Source organism: Phaethon aethereus, assembly GCF_964289735.1.
Source record: "Phaethon aethereus genome assembly, chromosome: 11".
NCBI lineage: Eukaryota > Metazoa > Chordata > Aves > Phaethontiformes > Phaethontidae > Phaethon > Phaethon aethereus.
In genome coordinates this window covers 21163226-21186524 of record NC_138587.1, presented here as the reverse complement: position 1 = coordinate 21186524, position 23299 = coordinate 21163226, and the positions used below count along the sequence as shown (strand labels likewise).

General features: G+C 38.1%; 1 protein-coding gene across 1 annotated transcript in view; it reads right to left on the bottom strand.

Moving 5' to 3' along the window:
• Window positions 1–23299, bottom strand: part of SLC6A11 (solute carrier family 6 member 11) — a 108589-nt gene that overhangs the window by 79247 nt on the left and 6043 nt on the right. The window contains exon 4 of the mRNA XM_082004553.1: window positions 21862–21952. Coding sequence (XP_081860679.1) covers window positions 21862–21952 — 91 coding nt within the window. The remainder of the gene's footprint in view (window positions 1–21861; window positions 21953–23299) is intronic.

Sequence of the window (23299 nt, the reverse complement as noted above, 5' to 3'; positions counted from 1 at the left end):
CATCAAAATGCATTCAAAAATGGAGAGAGAGGGTTTTTAATGAAAGATATATTTTAATGAAGAAGGGGAAAGCACATATTTTATATCTAGAGTCTTGAATTGAAAATAACATCACTGAAGCCATAATTATACTAAAAGGCTGGTGAAATAGATACTTAAAATTCAAGCTCTTCTAAGCAATTTGACAGATGATATCATGTGGAATTTGACTTAGGATAACATCCACCCTCTTTATAAATTCTCATTCAAAAAGCAAAAGAAATTTTTGAATTCTTATCTGAGCTTGAATATTAGGGTGTTACTTTCAAGAGAAACAAGACAAAAATTGGTATAATATGATTAAACAGGGTCTAGGCAATAAATGGCCAACAGCTGTATACTGACAACAGGCTATGGATAACCATGTTGAAAGACATGTTAAGAGTGAATGGTCCACCACAGAAACCTGATGACAAAGGTATTTGTAAAGAGATCTATTTTGATTGCAGGTACTACAAGTTTTCTTTTTAAGCAAAAACGTTTTATAAATTAACTAAAAAGCCTCAAACTACAAATTAATTTCATGGAAAAGAAATGTATTAAAGTTCCACATTTGGTCACCAGTGTTTTCATGCAGACCATCCCAGATCAACAATCTTAACCCACCAGTAAGACTTCTGCTCTGACAGGATTAAGGAGGAACAGCTTTGACAAATGCAGCTACTAATATCAAGAAAACGTTGTAGAGTAAATGCTCTTTTTGCAACCCTATGAAAGGAAAGCAGCATATTATCAGCCTGTTGGCTCACAGCACAAGGTGCAGTCAGCACATCTATACAGTATATACCCGCAATATGGGAATCACATAGTTTTGTTGTTAGACTATACATATCTAACCTTTCTGCAATGACACATAAGTGTACATTACCTATAATTTCCAGTTTATACCTGCAGTTGATTTTTTTTTTTTTGAGAAGTAAGTATTAGTATACTGACTTAAAGATGCAGGTTTGAAAGAGATTGGTCCAAGTTCAGGTTGAACTTCAGAATCAGATTAAGTGAGAGAAACTCAGAAAACAAGCAGGGGCACCCTAAAGAATTTTAATTGTTGTCTTGCATAGAAAGGTGCTAATTTTTATTTTCAAGTGGCATACTACATTTTAAAATTAATAGTTTTTTGGTTTTTTTTTTAAATTTGAAAAAGAAAACTAAACCAAGAGGCCATACAATCAAAAGCCCGAAACAAAATGTTTGTGTTTGGGCCACAATAATTGTGAAATTGGAACTTTTTTCATTTAACTTTACTTTCATTGAAAAATAATAATAATGCTTTTCCTTATGTTTCAATCAAACCAATTTTTTTTCTGGCTATTTGGATGATATTTAGGTACATGTGCACCTAAACACAAGTAGCATTTCTTCCCCAAAAATGGGGAAGTGTGAACACATGTAAGCTGCCTGCAGTAATGCAAATCAATGCTATGGAGAAATATGTAAGCTTATTCAGCTACTGGATGCCATAGAGCCATGCTAACACAGCACTCTGCCTGGGCTAAGTATTATAAGTAGTTAGTTGCCTGTAACACATATACCATGGATATAGCTGTGCTGCTTTGGTACGTGAGCCGGCCAGTTCAGACAGCTTGCAACCTCTGCACAAGACTCTGTCATATCATGTGGTATGAACTTCATGACAAAACCCGCTATAGGACAAACCCCCAGCAATAGGAACAGCTCCTGGAGGATTGCTAAATTTATTTAAGAGAGGCTGCCAACTTCCTTACTTAAAGATTTGTGCACATCTATATGGATGATGATCTGCATCACACCAGTCGCTAATTCCCATGAATGCCACCTGCCTAGTCACACAGTACCTCTCAACACTCACATCCTGCCAACAGTTACGTATAGGGCTAAAAGCACTCCTCGGCTTCCAGACCCATGAATGCGTCAACTGAGATATCAATCTTTATTCAGCTGCCTTGTAGCGCGGTTGCAGAGCTCATGCTGTGGGGAAAAAGCAATGGAAAGCTTGCAATAATAATTCCACAGTGCTGCTACCACATTGCAAAAGAGCGAGCATGATGGAAGTATATGACCGATACATTGGCATACTCAGGGCTCAAACAGAGCTTGCAGAATTAATTTAGACTCACACCATAATCCACATCCAGCTGTCAAAGTAATCCATTCCAGCAGCCAGTCACTTGAATGACTATGCTGTTCTTCCCTAACTGCATAACAACTTCTTAATAAATTAATGTTATTACTCTCTCTCTCTCTCTCACAGTTAGAACGTTTCACACACCAAAAGACAACTTTGTCTTAGGAACACAATTCTCAGTAAAGATTCAAGATGAGGACTTTTAAAAGCAACCAGTTTCTGGAAGCTGTCTGCAGAAAGTCAATGCTCAGTTTTTTCTGAATGCTCTATGAGAAGTCTCAAATAGCAGAGACACCTACCTTACCCATCCAAAGATCTTGGCCTAATTCTTTTGTAGAGTGTGATAGAAGGTAAATGGCAAATTAATGGCCTCAACACAATTATCCCTGCTGCTCCCATTTAAAAAAAAGACACGTGGTGCCAATCAACTTGAACTGTTAGCCTTGTAATGAGTATTTAAATATACTGAAGTGCTGTAAATTGTTTTGTATTTTCTTTGTTCAAGCAGAACAAAGTTTTAATGTTTCCCTTAGAAAGTAAGCAGCAACAAGTCCAAAACATATAATCAAACTATAAGACACAATGTATGCAAAGAATCGATCCAAGGAAGAGAAAGTCTTATTCAGAGGCTAGCAGTGAGTTCCCCAGCTGGCACAATGCAGCTCTCCCTAATGCCAGGGCCCCAGCTCTCCTGCCGAAACGATCCGAAACAGCAGCAGCAGATGTGGGTTTTGCAAGGAGATGGCATTCAGACCATGAAATTCTTCTCACAAAGCCTCAGTTCAGTCTGACTGTAGATACCCTCATACCTGCTCTCACTATTACTCAAATTAAATAAAACGAAAAGAGGGAGAATTTTAAAAATACATGATTCTTCCCTGCATCCAAGTGAGGTTGTTGTATTCAGGGATCAGAAGGTGACAGAGTTGATCACAGCTTCTTGCTCCTCAGCAATGCAGCTTCTATCTACGAGCTGCCATGACCTTGAATAAATCGCCCAGGCAACAAAAAAAGAGAGCGCGTAGCTTTCACTGTATCTTCTTCTTCTCTTACCACTGCAAGTCCCATACGCTACCTTGTGCTCCTCATCTTTTAACGCAGGGAAGGATGGAGACAGAACAAGAGTGGTAAAACCAACATTGAAAGTGATACTCTGTTTTGAAATAAGAAGCATTTGGAAAAGAGAAGTTCTACAGTAAGATTCTTTGCACCAATCTTTCATCACTTTCATCACTTAATAAGTGATTGCACATATTAAAGCAGAGCAGAAGGGAGTAATTCATGCACGTTGCATAATTTATGATGATTGCAAAGGGAAGAAGTTGCAAACGCCTCACACTAAATGAAATTATTCTTGAACAGAGGGCCTCAGTGCCTCCTTAAGCATCCCCTTGTATAAACTACATGGTCTTGTAAAAAAAGACAATGGGATCCCGAGACAAACTACAAACTCATGCTGGTTTTATATTCTAATTATCAGGTGATATTAAAAGTAAAAATGAAAAATAGTGATTTTCTGAGCACAAGGTGCCCTAGTTAGATAACTACATAAGCCTGACAGTCTCAGGGAAGCCACTGGAGATAACTGACAAAGTTAATTTATGAAACTGAATTATCAGGAATTAGAAACCTAAGTTAAGGGATGAGTTCAAGACATTTCTTTGTGATAAAACTTTCCAATCATCAAATCTGAATATCCCAGAAGGGATTAGAATGCCAGTGGCCATATGACTTAGCAAAGGTGCCACCACCTGCCAGACATATTATAAAAAAAAGCAGATATGTTCAGTAACTGCCTCCTAGATTTTGCTTCTTGAATTCTTTATGATTTCCCAAAGGAATCACAAATGTCTGTCCTTAAGAGCACTATTAAAAATACAGATAGAATATGGAGAGTTCATTTTCATTTCAGGTGGTTTGGTTCACACTTGTTTGGAAAAAAAATATATATTTTTTCCCTTATACATATATCAAGACTTAGTAAAGCTGAGGATCTGTAAGTAAAATCCCCCAAAATTAAATGAGGAGAAATATCTTAACAGACATTTCATTGGAATGTCTTGAAGCTTTATTACCAGAATTCATTACTGCCACTGGCTTAAGGTCTGAATGTACTTACCTTCAAAAAAACATTGCAAACTCATCTACCTTGCAGGACATTTAGGGGAAAAGATACTGGGTTCAGGAAGGTTATTCTAATCTTCTCTTAATACATGAAAATTCCATAAATCACCATACACTCAAAGAAGTAAAAAAATCAACAACAATCCTGATAGAAAAAAGCCCAAAAACCTAGAGGACCACTGTAGTTGCCAGTACAACAAACTGGAGGTAGCTGGAGGTAGCCATGTGAATTACTACAGAACGTAAGATCACTGGTTAGTACAAGCCATTTTAGGCAGTGTAACTTTGAGTATACCGAGTGTGCTGCCAACAACTTAAGACTATGAGAAACTTTGCTGTAGAAAAGGTTTGTCTTGTACAGAGAACTGAAGATACAAATCATTAACTATTTTTGGATCTCTCTGAAAATAGAAATTTATGAGAGTTTGAAAAGATTTATTGCAGGTATGTTGCTGCAGTTGTTTGGGGTTTTGTTGTTTAAAAATATACAGCAGTTCAGTTTCCTGAACCAGCCAATAGCCTGGGAAAAAAGCCAGGGGACCGTTGGCATTTGAGCATCTTGAATAGAATATTGAGGGAAATAAGCTCCATTCGTATTAGGGTTAATTTGGAACGCAAAAGTTAACTCAAACCAAAGTAAGGTTTTTAATCTGAGGTAGCAAACTATTAATTCTAGATGGGATATTTTGCTTGTAAATAGAAAATTGAATTTAAACCAGAGTGTGTTTGTAGTGAGTCTCACACCCAAAGACACACTATGAAGGTTTCACTACCTCTAGTTCCACGTATATAACTTCACTAAACGTTATTGAAGTAAGATCTTTACTTTTCTTCCTATACATAACACAGAAGAAAAGTGATAAAAGTTACAAAAATCTAATGAATAAAAGATAAATTTAAATGGAATAATAGGAAGTATATCTGAAAGCTGGCATTCTTTATGTTTCCCATTAGCTGTCAGGAATGATGATGTTTGGTCACCAGGGTATTTACAACTAGACTGAACAAAATCATGACATTATTACTACAATGTAGATTATTCTGGTTACAGCTTATAGTACCAAATATTGTAAGCCTATTATAAGCTTACAGTTTAACTTGAATCAAAATGTAAGTGTGGATAAAAACAAACATGGACAGCATGGGGAAGATATAACAGAGCCATAGAAAAATTTCAGCACACCTTAAGTACACATAAAATAATAACCTTAGTAAGAAACTAGACAGACTAAACTACTACAACCTCTTGCTACCTACATGCCAGGAACATACTGTTGCTAATGGTTACCTCTGTTCTTTTAATTAACATAATTGCACATTAGTCCTAGCAAAATCTAGAAAAATAAAATCCCATGAGGAAATTATTTCAAAAAGTATTATATACTTATTGTAAAGGGTTTTAATTTGTTTGAGAATGTACTAAAACACCTTTCAATTTAGTGGTTCAGTACATCTGAAAGGAAGAAGGGCCCCTCCCTCCATTGTTGGAATTCCTGTAGAGGGGCATATTATGAGCTAACTGCTACCTCTGACTACTCACGGCTGAAAAGTAACCTTTCCATCCAAATTTGAAAAGTGACATTTTGAAAGCTTACACCACTATATTATTGGCTGGGAGAACACTGCATTTTCCTGGGAAAGAGCATTTTTATTAAAGTGTTCCAATGTGTGGAGCTGTACCAGGCTCTTGAATAGCAAGAGGATTAACTGCTGCCAACACATTGTTGAAAGGAATGTACCGGGAGTACTTATTGCATTATTTCATGATTTGGAAAGCTGAAGAACAGATTCAGTCTATTTGAGGAAGGCCCCTTCATGTTCCCTCTCTGATTTGGAGCAGTTTCCAAGACATTTTTCTTCAAAAAAACACTAACAACAACATAAAACCAAACAAAGAAGGCAGCCTCTTGAGGTCACTTCTCCATCTGTATCTGTTCAGTCAGGAACATAGGTGGCAATGTTCCTTTTTACTCTGGGCCAGACTCTGTCCTCAGAGCATTCTGGGGGGAATGAAAGGAAAACGAAATTAAGCCACTAAGTAGCAGTGGTGCTACTGTACAGTGGCCTTTCTTATGTTTTGGTATGCTCCTTTCATGCCTGCAGATTTTTCAGACGTATTTACCTTGTGAACCTTGTTACTGAGCTCCTTGTAGAAAAAGCGTAACATATTTGAGTAGCAGTGCTGTACAGTTTTCCCATCAGTTCAGCAGAAAAGTATCAATATCTTTCAGGCATTCTCTATTCCTGTGTTAAAGTGAGTTTAAGTTTATATCTATTTTCTAAACTCTCATCTTTTTTTCTCTCATTGCACTTTATGCAGTCAGTATCCTTTAATTTTTTGGAAAATGTATTGGTTTCAGTATTGTGTGCAAGTATACAGTTGCTGACATGCAGAAACTTGAGCAGATATTAACTGAATTCTGAAAATGGTGGGATTTAGATTCCATGTACCAAAATCTTCTGTGGATGCCTGAACTGCTAGGCTTAAGGTTCTGGTAAACATCTGCATGAAGACAATCGTACTGTGGATTGTTGCACTGTCAGATGCTTATTCAACTAGTTAGCAGTCGTAAAATCAGCCTCCTTTGTAAGACCATAATGATTGCAGTACTTCCAGACACACTGGAAGGCTGAGATGTTTGCCAGGAACACACAGATAATTAAAAAGTGACATTCTTTTTCTCACAGAGTTCAGAGGCAACTGCTTATCTAATGTATTTGTGACACATTAGTTGTTGATGAGAGTGTGGCCAACCACCAAACTATAGAAATGGCTTCGAAACAGCTATTTTGAGTTGTTTCCCTACCAGCAGCATTTGTTCTCTCATTTGGATCACTGCAGCTTTCCCACTATCTTACAGAGAATCTTAAAAATTGAATGCTGAGGCTCACCTGACCCTGCACCCTTCACAGGCAGCCGTGCTGCCAGTTCTTGCTCAAGTCAGTGCTTCCTCAAATCTTACAATTGCAAGCAGCTTTAAAGGATCTCCCAGGTAGCAAAATTGCTCTTTTCATTCTATGAAAATGCTAAGCTCTGCTGAACAGCAGAGAAGCTTTTCTGTACTGAAATATCTTTCAGGGAGTTGCGACATTTCCTTGTGGCTGACTACTCTGCACTAATTGTTGTCTAATTTGGAAGAGAGGCTGATCCATGCATTTGGTCTGCATAAGTCAAAGGTGGAAAAGCAACAGTTTAGGAGGAACAAAAAGTTTTGAAAGAATGCTTATTTTAATAATAATACATAATCATACAAGCAATGGTATTTCAGAGAAGGATCTATTGCTTTGAGTCAGTAGTCTGCAGTTTACTGACTAGACACACTAAAAGTCTCATAGAGTAAGGAATAACAGCTAAGAGAAGGTGAGTTCACCAAAATTACATGCTTCCCACCTTTATTTGAATACAGAGTGGTTTTCTCTCACAGAGAGAACAAAAAAACCCACCAACCCACACCTCAAAAAACAGACCAAAAACCCCACAGTATTAAACAAGATGCTAAAGATTTGAGATTGTATTCTCCACTACCTTACATACTCATATGGTAACTTTTAATAACGGTACTCGCATGATAAACGTGTAAAAATCTATGCTGAATGCTAAAGGGGTATCAAACTCTATGAAACCAAAAGGCTAGTGGTTTACTTTGTAAATCTCTCAGGTTTTTTTACTAAATATATATACACACACACACATATATATAGGACATGGTAATAAGAAAAATTATCCTTCAATAAAAAGAACCTTTAAAAAGGGTCTTGTTACTTCCCTAGCTGACTTATTACTGCATTTATTACTTGCACCATTTTCCAAAGTTTCTCTTTTCTCTGGCATGGTTCATTACATCTACAAGAAAGGCCAGAAGGAGTATCCTGGGAACTACAGGCCTGTCAGCCTGACCTCTGTACCGGAGAAGATCATGGAGCAGTTCGTCTTGAGAGTGCTCACAGGGCACGTGCAGGACAACCAAGGGATCAGGCCCAGCCAGCATGGGTTCATGAAAGGCAGGTCCTGCTTGACCAACCTGATCTCCTTCTATGACCAGGTGACCCGCCTAGTGGATGAGGGAAAGGCAGTGGACGTTGTCTACCTGGACTTTAGTAAAGCCTTTGACTGCATCTCCCACAGCATTCTCCTGGAGAAACTGGTGTCTCATGGCTTAAACAGGTTTACTCTTCGCTGGGTGAGGAACTGGCTGGATGGCCAGGCCCAGAGAGTTGTGGTGAATGGTGTTAAATGTGGCTGGCGGCCGGTCACAAGCGGTGTTCCCCAGGGCTTGGTTCTGGGGACGGTCTTGTTCAATATCTTTATTGATGATCTGGATGAGGGAATCGAGTGCTCCCTCAGTAAGTCTGCAGATGACACCAAGTTGGGTGGGAGTGTTGATCTGCTGGAGGGTAGGAGGGCTCTGCAGCGGGATCTGGACAGGCTGGATCGATGGGCAGAGGTCAATTGTATGAGGTTTAATAAGGCCAAGTGCCAGCTCCTGCACTTTGGTCACAACAACCCCATGCAAAGCTACAGGATTGGGGAGGAGTGGCTGGAGAGCTGCCCAGCGGAAAGGGACCTGGGGGTGCTGGTTGACAGCCAGCTGAATATGAGCCAGCAGTGTGTCCAGGTGGCCAAGGAGGCCAACAGCGTCCTGGCCTGTATCAGAAATAGTGTGGCCAGCTAATCACTGTGTAGGGAAGTGATTGTGCCCCTGTACTCGGCACTGCTGAGGCCGCACCTCAAATACTGTGTTCAGTGTTGGGCCTCTCACTACAAGACGGATGCTGAGGTGCTGGAGCATGTCCAAAGAAGGGCAACGGAGCTGGTGAGGGGTCTGGAGCACAGTCTTATGAGAAGCAGCTGAGGGAACTGGGGTTGTTTAGTCTGGAGAAGAGGAGGCTGAGGGGAGACCTTACTGCTCTCTACAACTACCTGAAAGGGGGTTGTGGCGACGAGGACGTTGGTCTCTTCTCCCAACTAACTAGTGATAGGACGAGAGGAAATGGCCTCAAGTTGCGCCAGGGGAAATTTAGATTGGATATTAGGAAAAGTTTCTTCACCGAGAGGGTGGTCAGGCATTGGAACAGGCTGCCCAGGGAGGTGGTGGAGTCGCCATCTCTGGAAGTGTTCAAAAAACGTGTGGATGTGGCGCTTCAGGACATGGTTTAGGGGACCTGGTGGTGCTGGATTAATGGTTGGACTTGATCTTAAACGTCCTTTCCAACCTTAGTGATTTTGTGATTATCTCTTGACATAAGAAAATGTACAGAATGGTACAACATTGTCTAGACAACAGGTATAGCAACATTCTATTTATTAGCAATATGAAAGCTGTGAAATGTTTCAAAGTTTTAAAACATAAATCAAACATCCTGTTCTACACTTTACAGGACTACATATTAAAGGGCAGCTGCCAAATAAAGTAAAGGAGAATGAAGAAAAATTCTTCTTAGAAGAGAACCTACCCGATGCAGGACTTTGACAAAAATGTGTGGGAGACCTCTCCCTTTTACAGGAAGGAAACATATATTTTAACAGGGATAACCCTCATAATTGCAAGCCCCAGAGTATTTTTTTATATATATATATATATATATTCACACACACACAACTACTCTCATACTACATACAATATACACTGCATTGACTAAACAAATGTCAAAATTTAGCTATATGTATGACTCAAGCTGCACATTCAATTGGTTCTGCTCTTACTTGCAGCCATATTATACAATCTTGAACCCTAGTAGAAGCAAAAGGAGAGACAGTTTCAGAAGATGTCTTGCATGACTGGCTAGTGCATGAACCATCCTTTGGCTTGCTAACCTGTGGAGCTCTGGTTATGTGATGACGACATGGGAAAGAATGACATATTGATAATGTTAGTACCATATAGTAGGCACATGTCTTGGAGAAGGAGAATGCCTTAAAAAGAAAGGCTTCATTTTCTCCTCTAGATTCTAACATTTAGGAAACTAAAAATTGGTTGTGTCAGGTTCTTTTTCTAGTGCAGCAGTGTGGTAATCACTGAAACACCCTCCAGAACAAGCTTGGATACAACTATAAAGTTGAACAAAGGTAATCTTCCAGTGAATTTGCAGCAGATTTAGTCATGAAAAGTATATGTTCTTTGAAATGAACAGAGAGAAAGTATGGGTGCTGAGCTCTCACTGGAAATCAATGTGAGCTGACACTTTCATTTTTCTGAAAATTATATATCCAGAACTGACAAAGGACACAGAATCTGTGTACTGTACAAACCTTGCTTTTTAAGGTTTCATGTAAACTCTAAAATAAGAAATACAACACATCCACAGGTTTCTAAAAGTGCTACAAATAATCTTTGCCAGATATTGCTCCTTGCTACCCAGTTGTAGTCTCCAATCATCAGTGCTCAAGAATTAGAAAGATGTATTTCATCTTTTAGAAGATAATCTACAGACTACAGATTAAAGAATCTGTAATAAAATTCTCTCAAACTGTAAGCATTCTGCTCTGGAAATCCACTTCCTTCCATACTTGGCCTTTTTTCTGAAGCAGCCGACAGACAATTCCCAGTGGTCACATTAGTGAGAATCCCTCAGCTAGAGCATTATGCACAGCTCTAAAATATTTACTTCTTATAGCATATTTTCTGTGACCTACACATATCAGAATGAATTATTCCTAGCTGAGCCATATTTGCTGCTGCTCAGCCTAGTTCCTTCTTCTTAAGGTCCTGACAGAGTTGAATGTTGCTTCATTCACTATCCATTTTTACACTTCTTAAGGAAAGATTAAACACTCCTCAGCTTACTTCTCTCTAAAACTTCTAGTACTGCTTGCAAATAATGGCACATATTTCTTGTGTCAACCCTTGCATCATTAAGTCAGTACTTAAGCTACCTGAATGTAATGTGACACTACTTAGCAGCCTCTGTATATACACATATATTGCTTTTTTTCATTTTTGTATGTATATGTGTGTTTGTGTACATCTATAGCGAGAGACAGAGACAGTGATGGATAAACACAAAACATCCCACTTCTCCTCTAGCCATTCCTGACCTATTTTCCTTCAACGTCTTTCACTGAAGTCATGGCAACTTCTTAACGAAGTCTGAGAGTTTAATCCTGTCAAATAAAGTTTTTGTACTGTTCCACTCACCTCTGCTCTATAGATTCTTGGTACTGTCTCAGTATATCCAATGACTCCTCCAGTCTTTTTGCAGTTTTCCCCCTACTCCTCTCTGAAGAAGTCATGCAGTGACAAAAGTCTCCTTTTTTAATTCACCTCCTGAGTGACATAAATTAGTTCAGCACGCAATAGCAGCTGTGAACTGAAAGCACCTAGAAGAATTGTAAGCCAACATGATGGCTCCCAAAACTTGTGTTAAGCCTTTTAGACAGTCTGTAGACTTACACTCAGTTGTTCACCCTTAATTAAATGTTCATAACATGAGAACTACAGACCACAAAAAAATTGAGAACTGTTCCATGGTAAAATAGTCCCTCATAGCAAGCTCTTGGCTACAAAGTCATGTAATAAATGAGTGGTGTTCTTATTACCTCTCACTCAAATGAGTGATGTGTGATAAGTTCTTATCTCTTCCACATGGAACAGGCCAATATAAAACCATTAACTGACTAAAAAAAAAAAATTTACTCACTGGACCTGTACTAAATTGTAGTTACAAAAAAACCCTAAGTGAAACTACACAGGAGCAGGGGCACAAGGCAGTAAAGAATAGCTGATAGGTCAAAAGACAAAAAAGAAAACTGCAAGTGTACAGGAGCTATTTCGGGCGGTCCAAAGTCCTTTGTCTACATTTACTGAGTCTTCATAAAATACCACTCTTGTGTAACGTTTGTAACTTACAGTACGGTTCTTAATTAAGTTCAGATAGATTCTCGCTCAATTTTTCATTCATAAACTAAAAACAATAGTCAGCAGAGTTGAAATCATTTAAAAATAGCTGTGGAAGGGACTTTGGGAGAATATCAGTCATTTTCTTTTCCACACAGAGGACAACTATGCCTACATCATTGTTTCAAGGCCTGCACCAACTGATGTTCCGCAACCTTTATGAGTTCCATAGCAGTATTTAATGAGTTTTCCTCAGGAAGTCCTCTTGACACTGCAAATCAACTTCCTTGCTGTCATATAAGAATATACTGGAAAACAGTGAAAATTTTACCAAACAAGGGGGTTGTTTCCATTTGTTTTTATGGGTTTTTTTGCACAAAAACATCTCTCCCTTGAGTGTTTAAATTGACTAAAAAAACCTAAGCAACCACCCTTTCTGTTAATGCCCTGAATCTACAAAGCCATACTTGGGAAATACTCGTTAAAAGGGTCTAAACTTTTTTTTTTTTTTTCCTTGTGATGATACTTTTTCAAGAGCCGAAACTAGATACAGGCTTGCTCAATTGCATGGAACTATTTGCTTTACACAGTACCCATGCTAAGGTAACCAAGAAGCAGATGAATGTGACTACAGCTTAACATTGTTTTCAGAGTTGCTTGGGCATCGCTAAAATCCCTTGCACCAAGGTCCTTAAGATTCTCAAATTCAAGACAGTAAGAAAATCTAATGGACACGTTCTTGGACAGTTAAAAATGACAGTCTAGTATTTGCAAAGCCACATGCATATTTAAAGGATTCCAGGGGTATTTAAAAATATTATCTTGGATGAGTTACATGCTATTTACACATCTAATCTTACAAATCTGATTCCCATGGCAAACTGAGAGAGAAAATACTTATTGGAGTGGGCAACCTTGTAAAACTTGAATGTAACTTTTCAATTTGTCTTCTGCAAGACACCTCTCCTATTTAGGGGAGCTACTGAAGTGGACTAATTGGTTTCAGGCAGCGATCGCCACCAATCGTATCTTGCTTTTAGTTTTCTAGAAGATTTAAAAGTTTGCTTAGATCCAAGTGTAGGAGGCTACACGTAATAACTCTTAAAAAAGGGGATGAGCTCACTGTTGTATTTGCACAATACAATAAAAGAAAGGAGGCATAACTGAAAGGAGGCCTTTCAAGTAGAGGTCTTCTCTTATATAAGTAACATCAAGAAAAAAAAAATCTCCGAGAAACCAATTAAAACCCTAGCAAAGTCAGAAGAAACATGCCAGGTTATTTTGGCATGTTATGCAATTGTCTGATTTGCCCAAGCTTTTAGACCTTTCAAATTTTTTTTTTTTTTAATTTCCCTGCAAGCAAACTTATTTTCTTAAATATTTTTCCCTACAGCATCAGAAAGTGCATATATAGATATACATGCCTTTAAACACACATTCCTACATTAACAACAATAACAAAAATGCCCTTAATGTTATTGATTCTTTAAAATAATTAATCAATTAATTTAGCATTCTTCACCAAACTGGATATCTGAGCCAGCAGCTTCTAAAGGTCTCAGTTTTTTAAGCACATCACTCATCTCTCTTTGCATGTTTTCCAACTATTAGTAGGTAATAATATTATTGCCAGAACTTTTACAATTGTGTAATTAAGGTTATTCTAAACAGCTCATATATGACCTTTGCTACTAAAATGTAATTTCTATTTTTGTCAACACTACAGGCAAAAAAAACCCCCCAACAACAGCAATAACAAAAAACTTTCCCATGTTTTATCATAGGAACCAACCGAATGCTACAAATTCCCAAAAGGCATTCGAAGTACTAGATAGTGAAATAAATGTTTTATGATCTATATCTGAAACAGTATCATTCTAAATAACTAGGAAAATAAAAGACAAAATTTGTTCATGGCACCTTCACAATCAAAGTTTATTATTACCTTGAGTACCTACAAGTACTGAAGAGGAGTTTGTAATATTTTAAAGTTACTTTTCCAAAACATACAGGCGCATCTCCTAACACCGTATTTTTATTAAGAGGACTAAAAGTTTCCATTATAATATCCTGTTTTCAGATGCAAATATATTTATTCAGACTCCTACTGCTTAAACTAAGGTTTTTACAATAATTATCTTCAAAAATGTTAATGGCAATGTTTGGCTGCATCCAAAACCCAGGCATAGGAAAAAATATTTATTGCAATAACCTGACATCATCATTGAAGAAAAAAAAGAAAGCCCCACATTGCCAACAGACTTCATCAGGATACAGATAAAAATCTTCCTAGAGTCCTTTGTCAAAATGCTCTAATGCTGCATACTTACTAACTTTGCACAATCTGCAGAACATCAGGAGGGAAAAAAAAAAAACCAAACATCTGGAAGGCTGGGAGTTAGGGAAACTGGAAGATTAACTGGACTGAGACTGGACAAGGAGGCTAGTCTTTCTCACACTAGCAGATAGGCATGGGGAGAGGAAGAGAAGCAACGAGCGGGAGGAAGAGCAGTCTGTGTTTAGCTGGCCAATGAATCTAGGGAGCAGATGAAAAATGTTCAGGGAGACCAGTGAGCAGCCATCCCAAGACTAGAGGCAAGTTTGGGGAGTAGACAGCTGGCTGGATAAAATGAGCAGGACTAGGTGGCTGGAAGTGGGAAGCAGTAATATACCTGATTTAGAGACAAGTCAGAGGACAATTTGAACTGCCCAAAAAAAGAGATTCAGATGAATTATAATACAAAGAAAAGACAGCAGTGGGAAGTGTATGTGGGAATGGCGGGATTGAAAGACATCCTAGGGAGGGGTACTAAACTGGATAGTTGTGGCGGGGATGGCAGACAGATACTAGCTATGGGCCAGGGAGTAACAAATCAGTGGAGGAGTTAAGAACCGATATAGCCCACCAATGACCCAGAAGCATGCTAACATTTGGGTTGCCTTTGAAAAGGCCTTTCAAAGTGTCTGGAACTAAGATTAGAAACATGGGGAATGAAGAGCTGATTTACATAAACAGAGAGAAGAGGCTAGGGCAGGGAACAAACAATCAAGAAGCTCACGCATCACGCTGTAAACCCACATTCATAGCCCTTCTCTACCCTAAAACATAAAGTTTTCTACCAAGAGAACTCCCTAGCTATCAAGCTTCCCGCTATTCTGCAGTAGGTGCCTTCAGAAAAAGCTTTCACTCTCTCCTGTTAGTATGGTGTATAAACAATTAAATATTTATTGGCATAAAGACTGGAATGGAATGGTCTAACTATTAACCTATAAAGTATCAGAATAGTCTCTTTCAATCCTTCTTGTCCTCAAGTATCCTCTTCAATCTAGAACACCTAAATAAGTACTGAGACAGTGGGAGAATGATCCTGTGAACTTCTGGTCAAGGCACCCACTTGAGAAGCAACATGTTAGGATCCCAGTCTATACTCCATGATTATTTGACTTTTACGCAACGTAGAGCCAGTTAAAGAGAAGATGGTAAAACTCCCACCTCATACAGAAAACATTCCAAAAAAAGTGGAACATATGTATTCAGTTTTTTGCAAGCAAAATCCAATGAAGAAAGTCTTCTAAATACCGAGTCATTAGAGCAAAGATGACAGGAAGTCACTGGTTTTGGGTTTTTTTTTTAGTAATTCCCTTAAATTTTCATTTAAGTGCACAAAAGAAAATGTTTTGTTTGGATTGAAATAGCAACTACTTGTTTCAAACAAATGTTATGGTGTCTGCAATTACGTAACATTTTTTTATCTTTATCTCTGGACAAAGCTGACTCGAGGACATTTTCTTGTTTCTTAATTGAAATAAAATTTGCACAACACTAATGCTAAATGGTACGAAAATAATGTCTTGGGCCTCTCATACTTAGCACTTTTGCTCTCTCTGTATCTCAGATCCCCTTCTGTAAAATGGTAATAATTTGACCTTATTGAGATTTTGTGAATATAAAGGAACATGTAAATAATCAAGAAAACTATGATTGCAAAGCCACTGACACCACGAGCACCGTAGGAAGCCTTGATTAAATTCACAAATTTGTCAGCAGAGCAGGAACCTAATAATAATGATAATATAAAACATAAGAAAATTAACAGAGAGAAGAACAACAAAGTATTGAATACCTGCACAGTGTTTGCTCCCTATCCATCCGCTAGCAAGAACAAAGCAGATCTATTGAAAAAACATTAGGCAGTTCTTCAACTAAATATGATCCCGTTCAGAAAAGATGTAAACTTAAAATTGCACAACCTTACTTCTACTATTTCCTAATACCCAAATACTTGACTCTGCAATTTTTAAGGTAATTTTTTCTCCATAGTAAAAATGTTATGTACAATGTTCAAAATATAAATCAAAAACCATGGAAGTTCATCAGCCTCGTTTAGGGTATCATTTATCCCTCAATATTAAGAAATGAGCATAGCATTTTGACACCTGTCCCATTTACTTCTTTCAGCTGAAACCAGGCAAAGTCAGTGGTTTTGAGGCAAAACCAGATGAAGAGCTCACGTGACTCCAAACAAAAAGCAATTTTCACACGGCCTCTTATGAACTGAAGAGAAACGAGTAAGTCTGGCACAACTCAATGTTCTACAAGACATGCACAAAGGGCCTAGTTCTGAGAGGTGCTGAAGGTCTCCGGGTACTGAGCACTGCAGGATCAGACCCTACTGGCTAATGACTTTTCATAGGGTAGTGGGGATTAACCACAATGTGACTCCTGCAGTCATTTGCAGCCTGAATGAAACAGGAAAAACTCTTTTTGACTTTGCAAGGAAAGTGTTTGTGCCTTTTCCTTTTTGCTGAGAACAGCCCCTTTTCTTTTCACTAGACAAAAAAAATGTTTTTTCTCACTAGGCTTTACTTGGAAATGCTAAGGATGTGTCACCCCCTCCAGAGAATGACAGGCCAACAACTAGACCTTCTTTAACAGAGTACTAAGTTGTTGTTATACAGCCAATAAAAAACTATTGAGGTGGAATCAACCACAAAACCATGGGTCCTCTGTCCGTCCAGCTCCCTTTCCTAGGCACTAGAAACCTCAAATTCCTGACCCTGGTGACAGACTGGAGTAGCAGCCAAAAGAGCACGCAGACATGGTTGCTGCCCCCTATACCTGCCAGGCAATTTCTGCTCCTAGGAAAGTACGCAGAAAAACAGAGTAGAGTATCTTCTCCTCTCTATTCTGTTTCCCAGGCTATAAACACAGCCTCATCCATGGCCACAGCTGTCTTTCATGGGACTGATTTAACATATCCAAAATTATCAACACCTCTGTTATTATGCAGCTATCACTATTAACTGTTTAAAGTTTGGACACTAAAAATTCCATGTGCCATACCTTGAAAATACGATTATTATTTTTTCTGTATATGCAGAGGGAATGTGAAGTTTCTCAAGGCTATGGCTTCCAAGACCTTTTTAAGTAATGTAAGAAATCCTTTAATATAGAAATATAATTTTTCTCAGAGTTGTCAAAACTGATACCTATAGTCAGTGGCAAATCTGCTAACTCAAATGAAGTCTTAAAACATTAACAAGGTTAGACATTTCTAAGCAGGAAAACAACTAAAGAGGGTCCAAACTCCCAGACTTTGCCTACTGCTCCTCCAGCAGGATCAGACCATTTTCAGTGTCTAGCTACATATAAGTAGTTATCAATTATAGGCTCACAAAAGTCTAAGTTTTGAGGTCCTTGCACGTACGATGAGATTCTTCTGATTGTACCAAAAGAAAAATAGCATCTAGGACCCACTGCAATACTTATCTCTAAAGCCTTTGCTTTTTTTTTTTTTTTTTTTTAAACAAACAATCCATCCAAGACAATAAATAGGCTTTCACTCTCTGTGTGATCCAGCCAAAGCTGGTAGACAATGTTGAATTATGGGAGGAAGTGAGTCTATACCTGCCAGGGTAGGAAGGAAACAGTATCCTCTGTACAGACCTGAGGACGGGTAACCGCATGCCAGAAAAGCTTCATAATACTGCAAAGTATTCCCTCAGTCATCACTGCACTTGGGTGAGCTGCTGTTTGACTTCTGCAATAGCAGAATAGCAGGAGTAGCCAAGGCCACAGAGGCAATAAAAGCTAGAAATATTTCAGCAGAGAGGCTGAAGTATCCATTCGCAATCCTCAAACCAACTGAGGATCTGGATTTACTTCCAGCTGCAAATAAGGGCTGAGCCTTCCTAACCTAGATGATGAAAAAGACCTAGTAGTACTAGCTAAAGGAGGGGGGAAGGGGGGATGGAGGGGGGAAGGGGGGGTGGGGAAGGTAAAAACGGGAAGGGGGCGGGGTGGGAAGACTCCTTTTCAAAGCCAGAAGTAAAGACATCCTCTTGGGCCTGGTGTATTCATTTACACATGCGCACCCATACGCAAAACCAAATCTGACTTGTGCCCCTGCTCCTACCCTCTACTGGCATTTACATAATGTATGTGTGTGATACACAGCGACCTGTATATCCCTCACCATTAATGCTTGGACTCAGAGCACTAGGCTTGAAAGAAACACATAGCACTGTTCAAACATGTAGTTGTGTAAATACTGAGTCCTCCCCAAGCATTTTGGTGGGGGTGAGGGTGGGGTGGGGGGGAGTGGGTTGGTTTTTTGATTAAAATTCTGAAGATATTTTGAATAGTGTACGAAACTCTAGAATACTGTGACTACTCCTAGAGTATTCACAATATCACTGTGGTAATGTGATATGATTATCAAAGGAAAGATGATCATATCATCTTTCATTATCACATCAGCCTGACAGTTTACAAATGCAGTATTCAGTTCTACATGAAATGAGATCACATACAGTAAGCAAATAGGATCACTATTTGCGACAATAATTACCATTCCAATTCACAGATTATCTTAAGATTAGATTGTAACAGACCAAAAAAGAACCAAATAGACCAAAAAAGGGTCCCGTAGCTGACTCTCTACACAATAAATTGGCTTTATGTGGCCACAACTTAGAGGAGTTTCAATTGCAGACTTGACATTGCAGAGAGCAAAGTGTAAAGGTTTTGAATGGTGTGATTGTTCAGAAGAAAACTAGAGCCTCCCCCTTCCCTTCACTGCCATCAACTTAATTAATTGTAAGGACCCTGGTCGATATGCAAATGAATTCAGTCCTGTGATTGGTTACTGCAGCAAGGAAGATTCTCACACACTATCCACATGAGTTCTGAAAATAGCAACGGGCATCTGCTCTGTATAGTCTACCCCATCAATTATCCTTCCACTATTTGTTTCAAAAAGAGTCTTTCAATAAATTTATGGTTCCTGACACCAGAATTTATGAAGGAGTACAGCAACATCATGTGAACAAGACCTCTGGCTAAGTGAAATAACATTTTTGGTAACCCTTATCTACAGACTAGGAGATGACTTGCTGGACAAATTAACTAGCCTAGTAATATATTTACTACATATTAAGTACTCTGTGATCCACACTGCACATCTATACACAAAGACCTCTACTGTGCATTTATGTCTGCTATATTTAAGACATATAACTTAATTATAATCTTCTGTTCATTCCAATTAGTTATTTTAATGCAAAACCAGTCCTGATATTTAATAAAGCTCATTCTTCCACTTCTAAACTAGTGTGTTATGTCTATTATAAATTTTGAAGCCATGCAACGTCATACCTATTTAAATTTTAACAAGGCCAGCACCCTCCTCAGCAGAAAGAGAGTACATTCTTTATCCAAGGGTGAAAAGCTGTGCAACTTCAGTTTTGTTTGGACAGAGAAAGTAACTAAGTTTAATATCTTAAGCTACTTTGGCCAGTACATTGTTAGTATCACAAAAAGTTTGTCCACAACACAAGGAAAGAAGTTTCAAATAAATAAGAAATTATTTTATTTACGTTCTCTTTTAGTTTTTGTGATTTTAAAAGTTTTGGAGTGTGTATTTTCAACTTTGAACACACAAGACTGTAAAATAAGTTATAGAAAAGGCTAAATCTGATTATCCCTTCTAGTTTCACAATTCATTCCTAGCTCAGCCAAAATCAGGTAGGCAAATATGTCCAAAATTTGAAGGATTTAAAACCCACTGTAACTTGAATCCAAGTTTAGCTATAAAACCCTGTTTAGTTTCATTTTTGAGAATTCTGAGAAGGGAACATGCTTAAAATGTATCTGTATGTGCGTCAAAATAACACTGACATAGGAATTTTGGCAATCCAAGGATGAGCACTAACAAAAAACCCCAAAACCCTAGAAACGTGGGGATATAAAACTTAGTCTGTGTCCTCCACACACTTCAACTGACCATTGCCTACTTCTCTGGGTAACTAGAGTTACCATCAATTGCTGAATTTTGAATATTGTTGAATAAACAAATAACACAGTGGGTAAATCAGGCTGGTACTGGAGAAAATACTTTGTTCATTTAATCTAACTATATGAGTTCTTAGTTCTAGTTATCCCAAAGAAGCATAAGATATTTTTGTTAAAATGATGAAGTCATAGCAATAAGAGATGTCACCTAAGAAACTCTTGTTTATTCTGAAACATTAGCTGGGAAGTGGGTAGACAAGGTATATTTTGATTTAACATGTTGGGTGTTCAGACTGTTGATAATATTAGCAGCAAAATGAAATGACAGTTTTAACCAGAGAATGTATCCATTTTCATGCCTTACTAAGATTTAATTTGGTTTTGGAGGTTTTTACTTTTAAATAAAACACTATTATTTACTGAAGCAATAACTACCACCCATGAAGGCTAAGGTAACTGATGTAGCAAGACAAAAGAGGTTTAGTAAAGGCAAAGACAATAGCATATGCTAACATTCAAGAAAATTATGTCAATGTAGAGTTCTCCCTTCAAGGATAGTCTTAATTTATGGTCCTTTCAAAGTGTAGCTATTGCTGTCCTGCACATAAAACAGAGCTCTGAACATACAGTCTCAGAATAAGGCTCTATCTTAATAATACAACTAATGAGTGAGCCCTCAAGAAACTTTAGTAACCCAGAATTTTGTAACACACTCTGAATTGTGAGGTGACTTAGTATTAAAAGTAACATTCCATTTCTATGACTGGCTTAAACTCTGCACCCTGCAAGGAACAAATATGTGACTACACATGCGCTAATTAAATATTTATAGTAAGAAAAAAATATGTGTCATCAGAAAAGCAGACCATATTTTGTAAAGATATAATTCTCTTCTATTACTCTAACTAGAAATCAGAATCAAGGAGACTCAAGAGGGTTAAACTCTCATATTATAGCTGAATAACTAACACTTACATAGTCCTTTAAAAAATCATGAGATACAGAAGCCAAAGCATTAGTTAGCTCAAACAAGGATGAAGAGGCAACTCTCAAACACTTAAAAGAGGGAACATCCTGGAGGGGTGGGGAGGGTGGGGGCAGGGAATAAATAAATCTAAAATCATCCTCTTCCACCTCTGCCTCCTCATTAGTATGGGTTTAGAGGCTCTTTCCTCCAGCAGCAGGAGCCAAGCTCCCAAGCAAGTGGCACACTTTGTTCTATGTTCTTTCAGGATATGGAATTCCTTTCCTTGTATCCTCTCAAAAAAAAAAAAAAAAAAAAAAAAAAAGGAGTTAAAACTCTTATCCTGACTCTCTTTGGCTGTATGAGAAAATTTCCAGCTGAACTCACATCACTAAATGCTATAGGGTTACAAGGTATCTCATTTGTAAAGTCATGTGTAAATGATCAAAATATTGGAAGATAATGAATAGTCTGATCAAACGTAAAGTTTATGTGCACTTACTCCCAGAATTCCATCACTGGAGAAGTGGCATTTTGTAAAGAGACTTGACTGCAGTTGCTCATATTAAGTTTTTGAAATTCCACACAGTTTTCTATAAAAGAACAAAAACAAGAGTTTGCTATATTGACATGAAAGTACATTTCTTCTTGTGCAGCCTCTAGTTTATGCGTCTTGTAAAGCCAGCATTCTATAACACATTTTCTCTATGTGATTAAAGGATTTCTAGGTATACTAAAATGCCACAGCTGCTACTTCTGCAACACTGTATTTTGATGACCAGATCAGAGGCCTATTCCAGAAAAAGATCCACGCTGTATGTTACATTCTCCTGTAACATTTTCCAAAGGAACAGCTGCAATGGCAGGGGCCAATAAAACATCTGAGGCAGAAGAAAGATGCTTTGAGAAACTGAGGTGATTGATTGGGAATTACAGCACACTCCTACTCCAGCTGCTGGTTCAACGGCCAATGGTAACAACTGGCTTATGAAACATTGCCAGTAACAAGTTTCCACTTTGCCTTAATATGGCAAGTGAAAAGTCACTCTGGCATATCATTATTATCTCGGGTACAGAGAAAGGAGATCAAAGCAGCTCAGCATGGTTGAGTTGACACTTAGTATTTGAACAGCGACCAACATTGGCTAAGCGCCTTTGCAGTGTTGCCAAAACTGATACTGAAGCCTTCCACATCTACTGGGCCCAAGACTAGTTCCCTAAGGTAACCTAAACTGCAACATTTCAGATAGCTTCAGGTATGCTCAAAGAACACCATAGTGACCAATTAATAAAAAACTACGAAAGATGGTACAATTCATACATGATTTGAAATCAGACAGCAATATAAGGAATAAATGCAAAAAATTCAGGAACATGGAAATAAGGGAATTGGTATGTATTCTTCCCCACAGACGTTTGTGATCTTCACATGCAGTAAGTAGAGCATTACAGATAAAAATATCAATGAGAGGACAGATGGAAAGCCCTACACTGCAAACCCTTAGAAATACACACCTCATCTTTCATGTAAGAGGTTACTTTGCATGCAGTAAGGATTATTTATGTGACTAAGTTTTCAGAAGTAGCTTGATGAACATTATCCCTCAACATCTGGCATTAAAAAGAGCAAATCCAAAGTTGCACATGTAATATTTTCTCTCCATTTAAACTCCTCCTGATTTCATTAGAGTGAAAGAGCAAGATTGTAACCTGTCATCAGCTCTTCAGTAGAATTCACTTACTGTATTCAGGGAGAATAGATATGATTGAAGATGAGAGTTTTGGGATTTAGCCAGAATATCTTACAGAATTAACAAAATCCAAAGTCTTCTTTTGCTATCTGACATTATATTCTGCAGGAACAAATGCTTATACAATGACCTAAACCAAAAAGGTATGAATAAGTCTTCCCTCCAGGATTTCTTTATCATGGTGTAGTG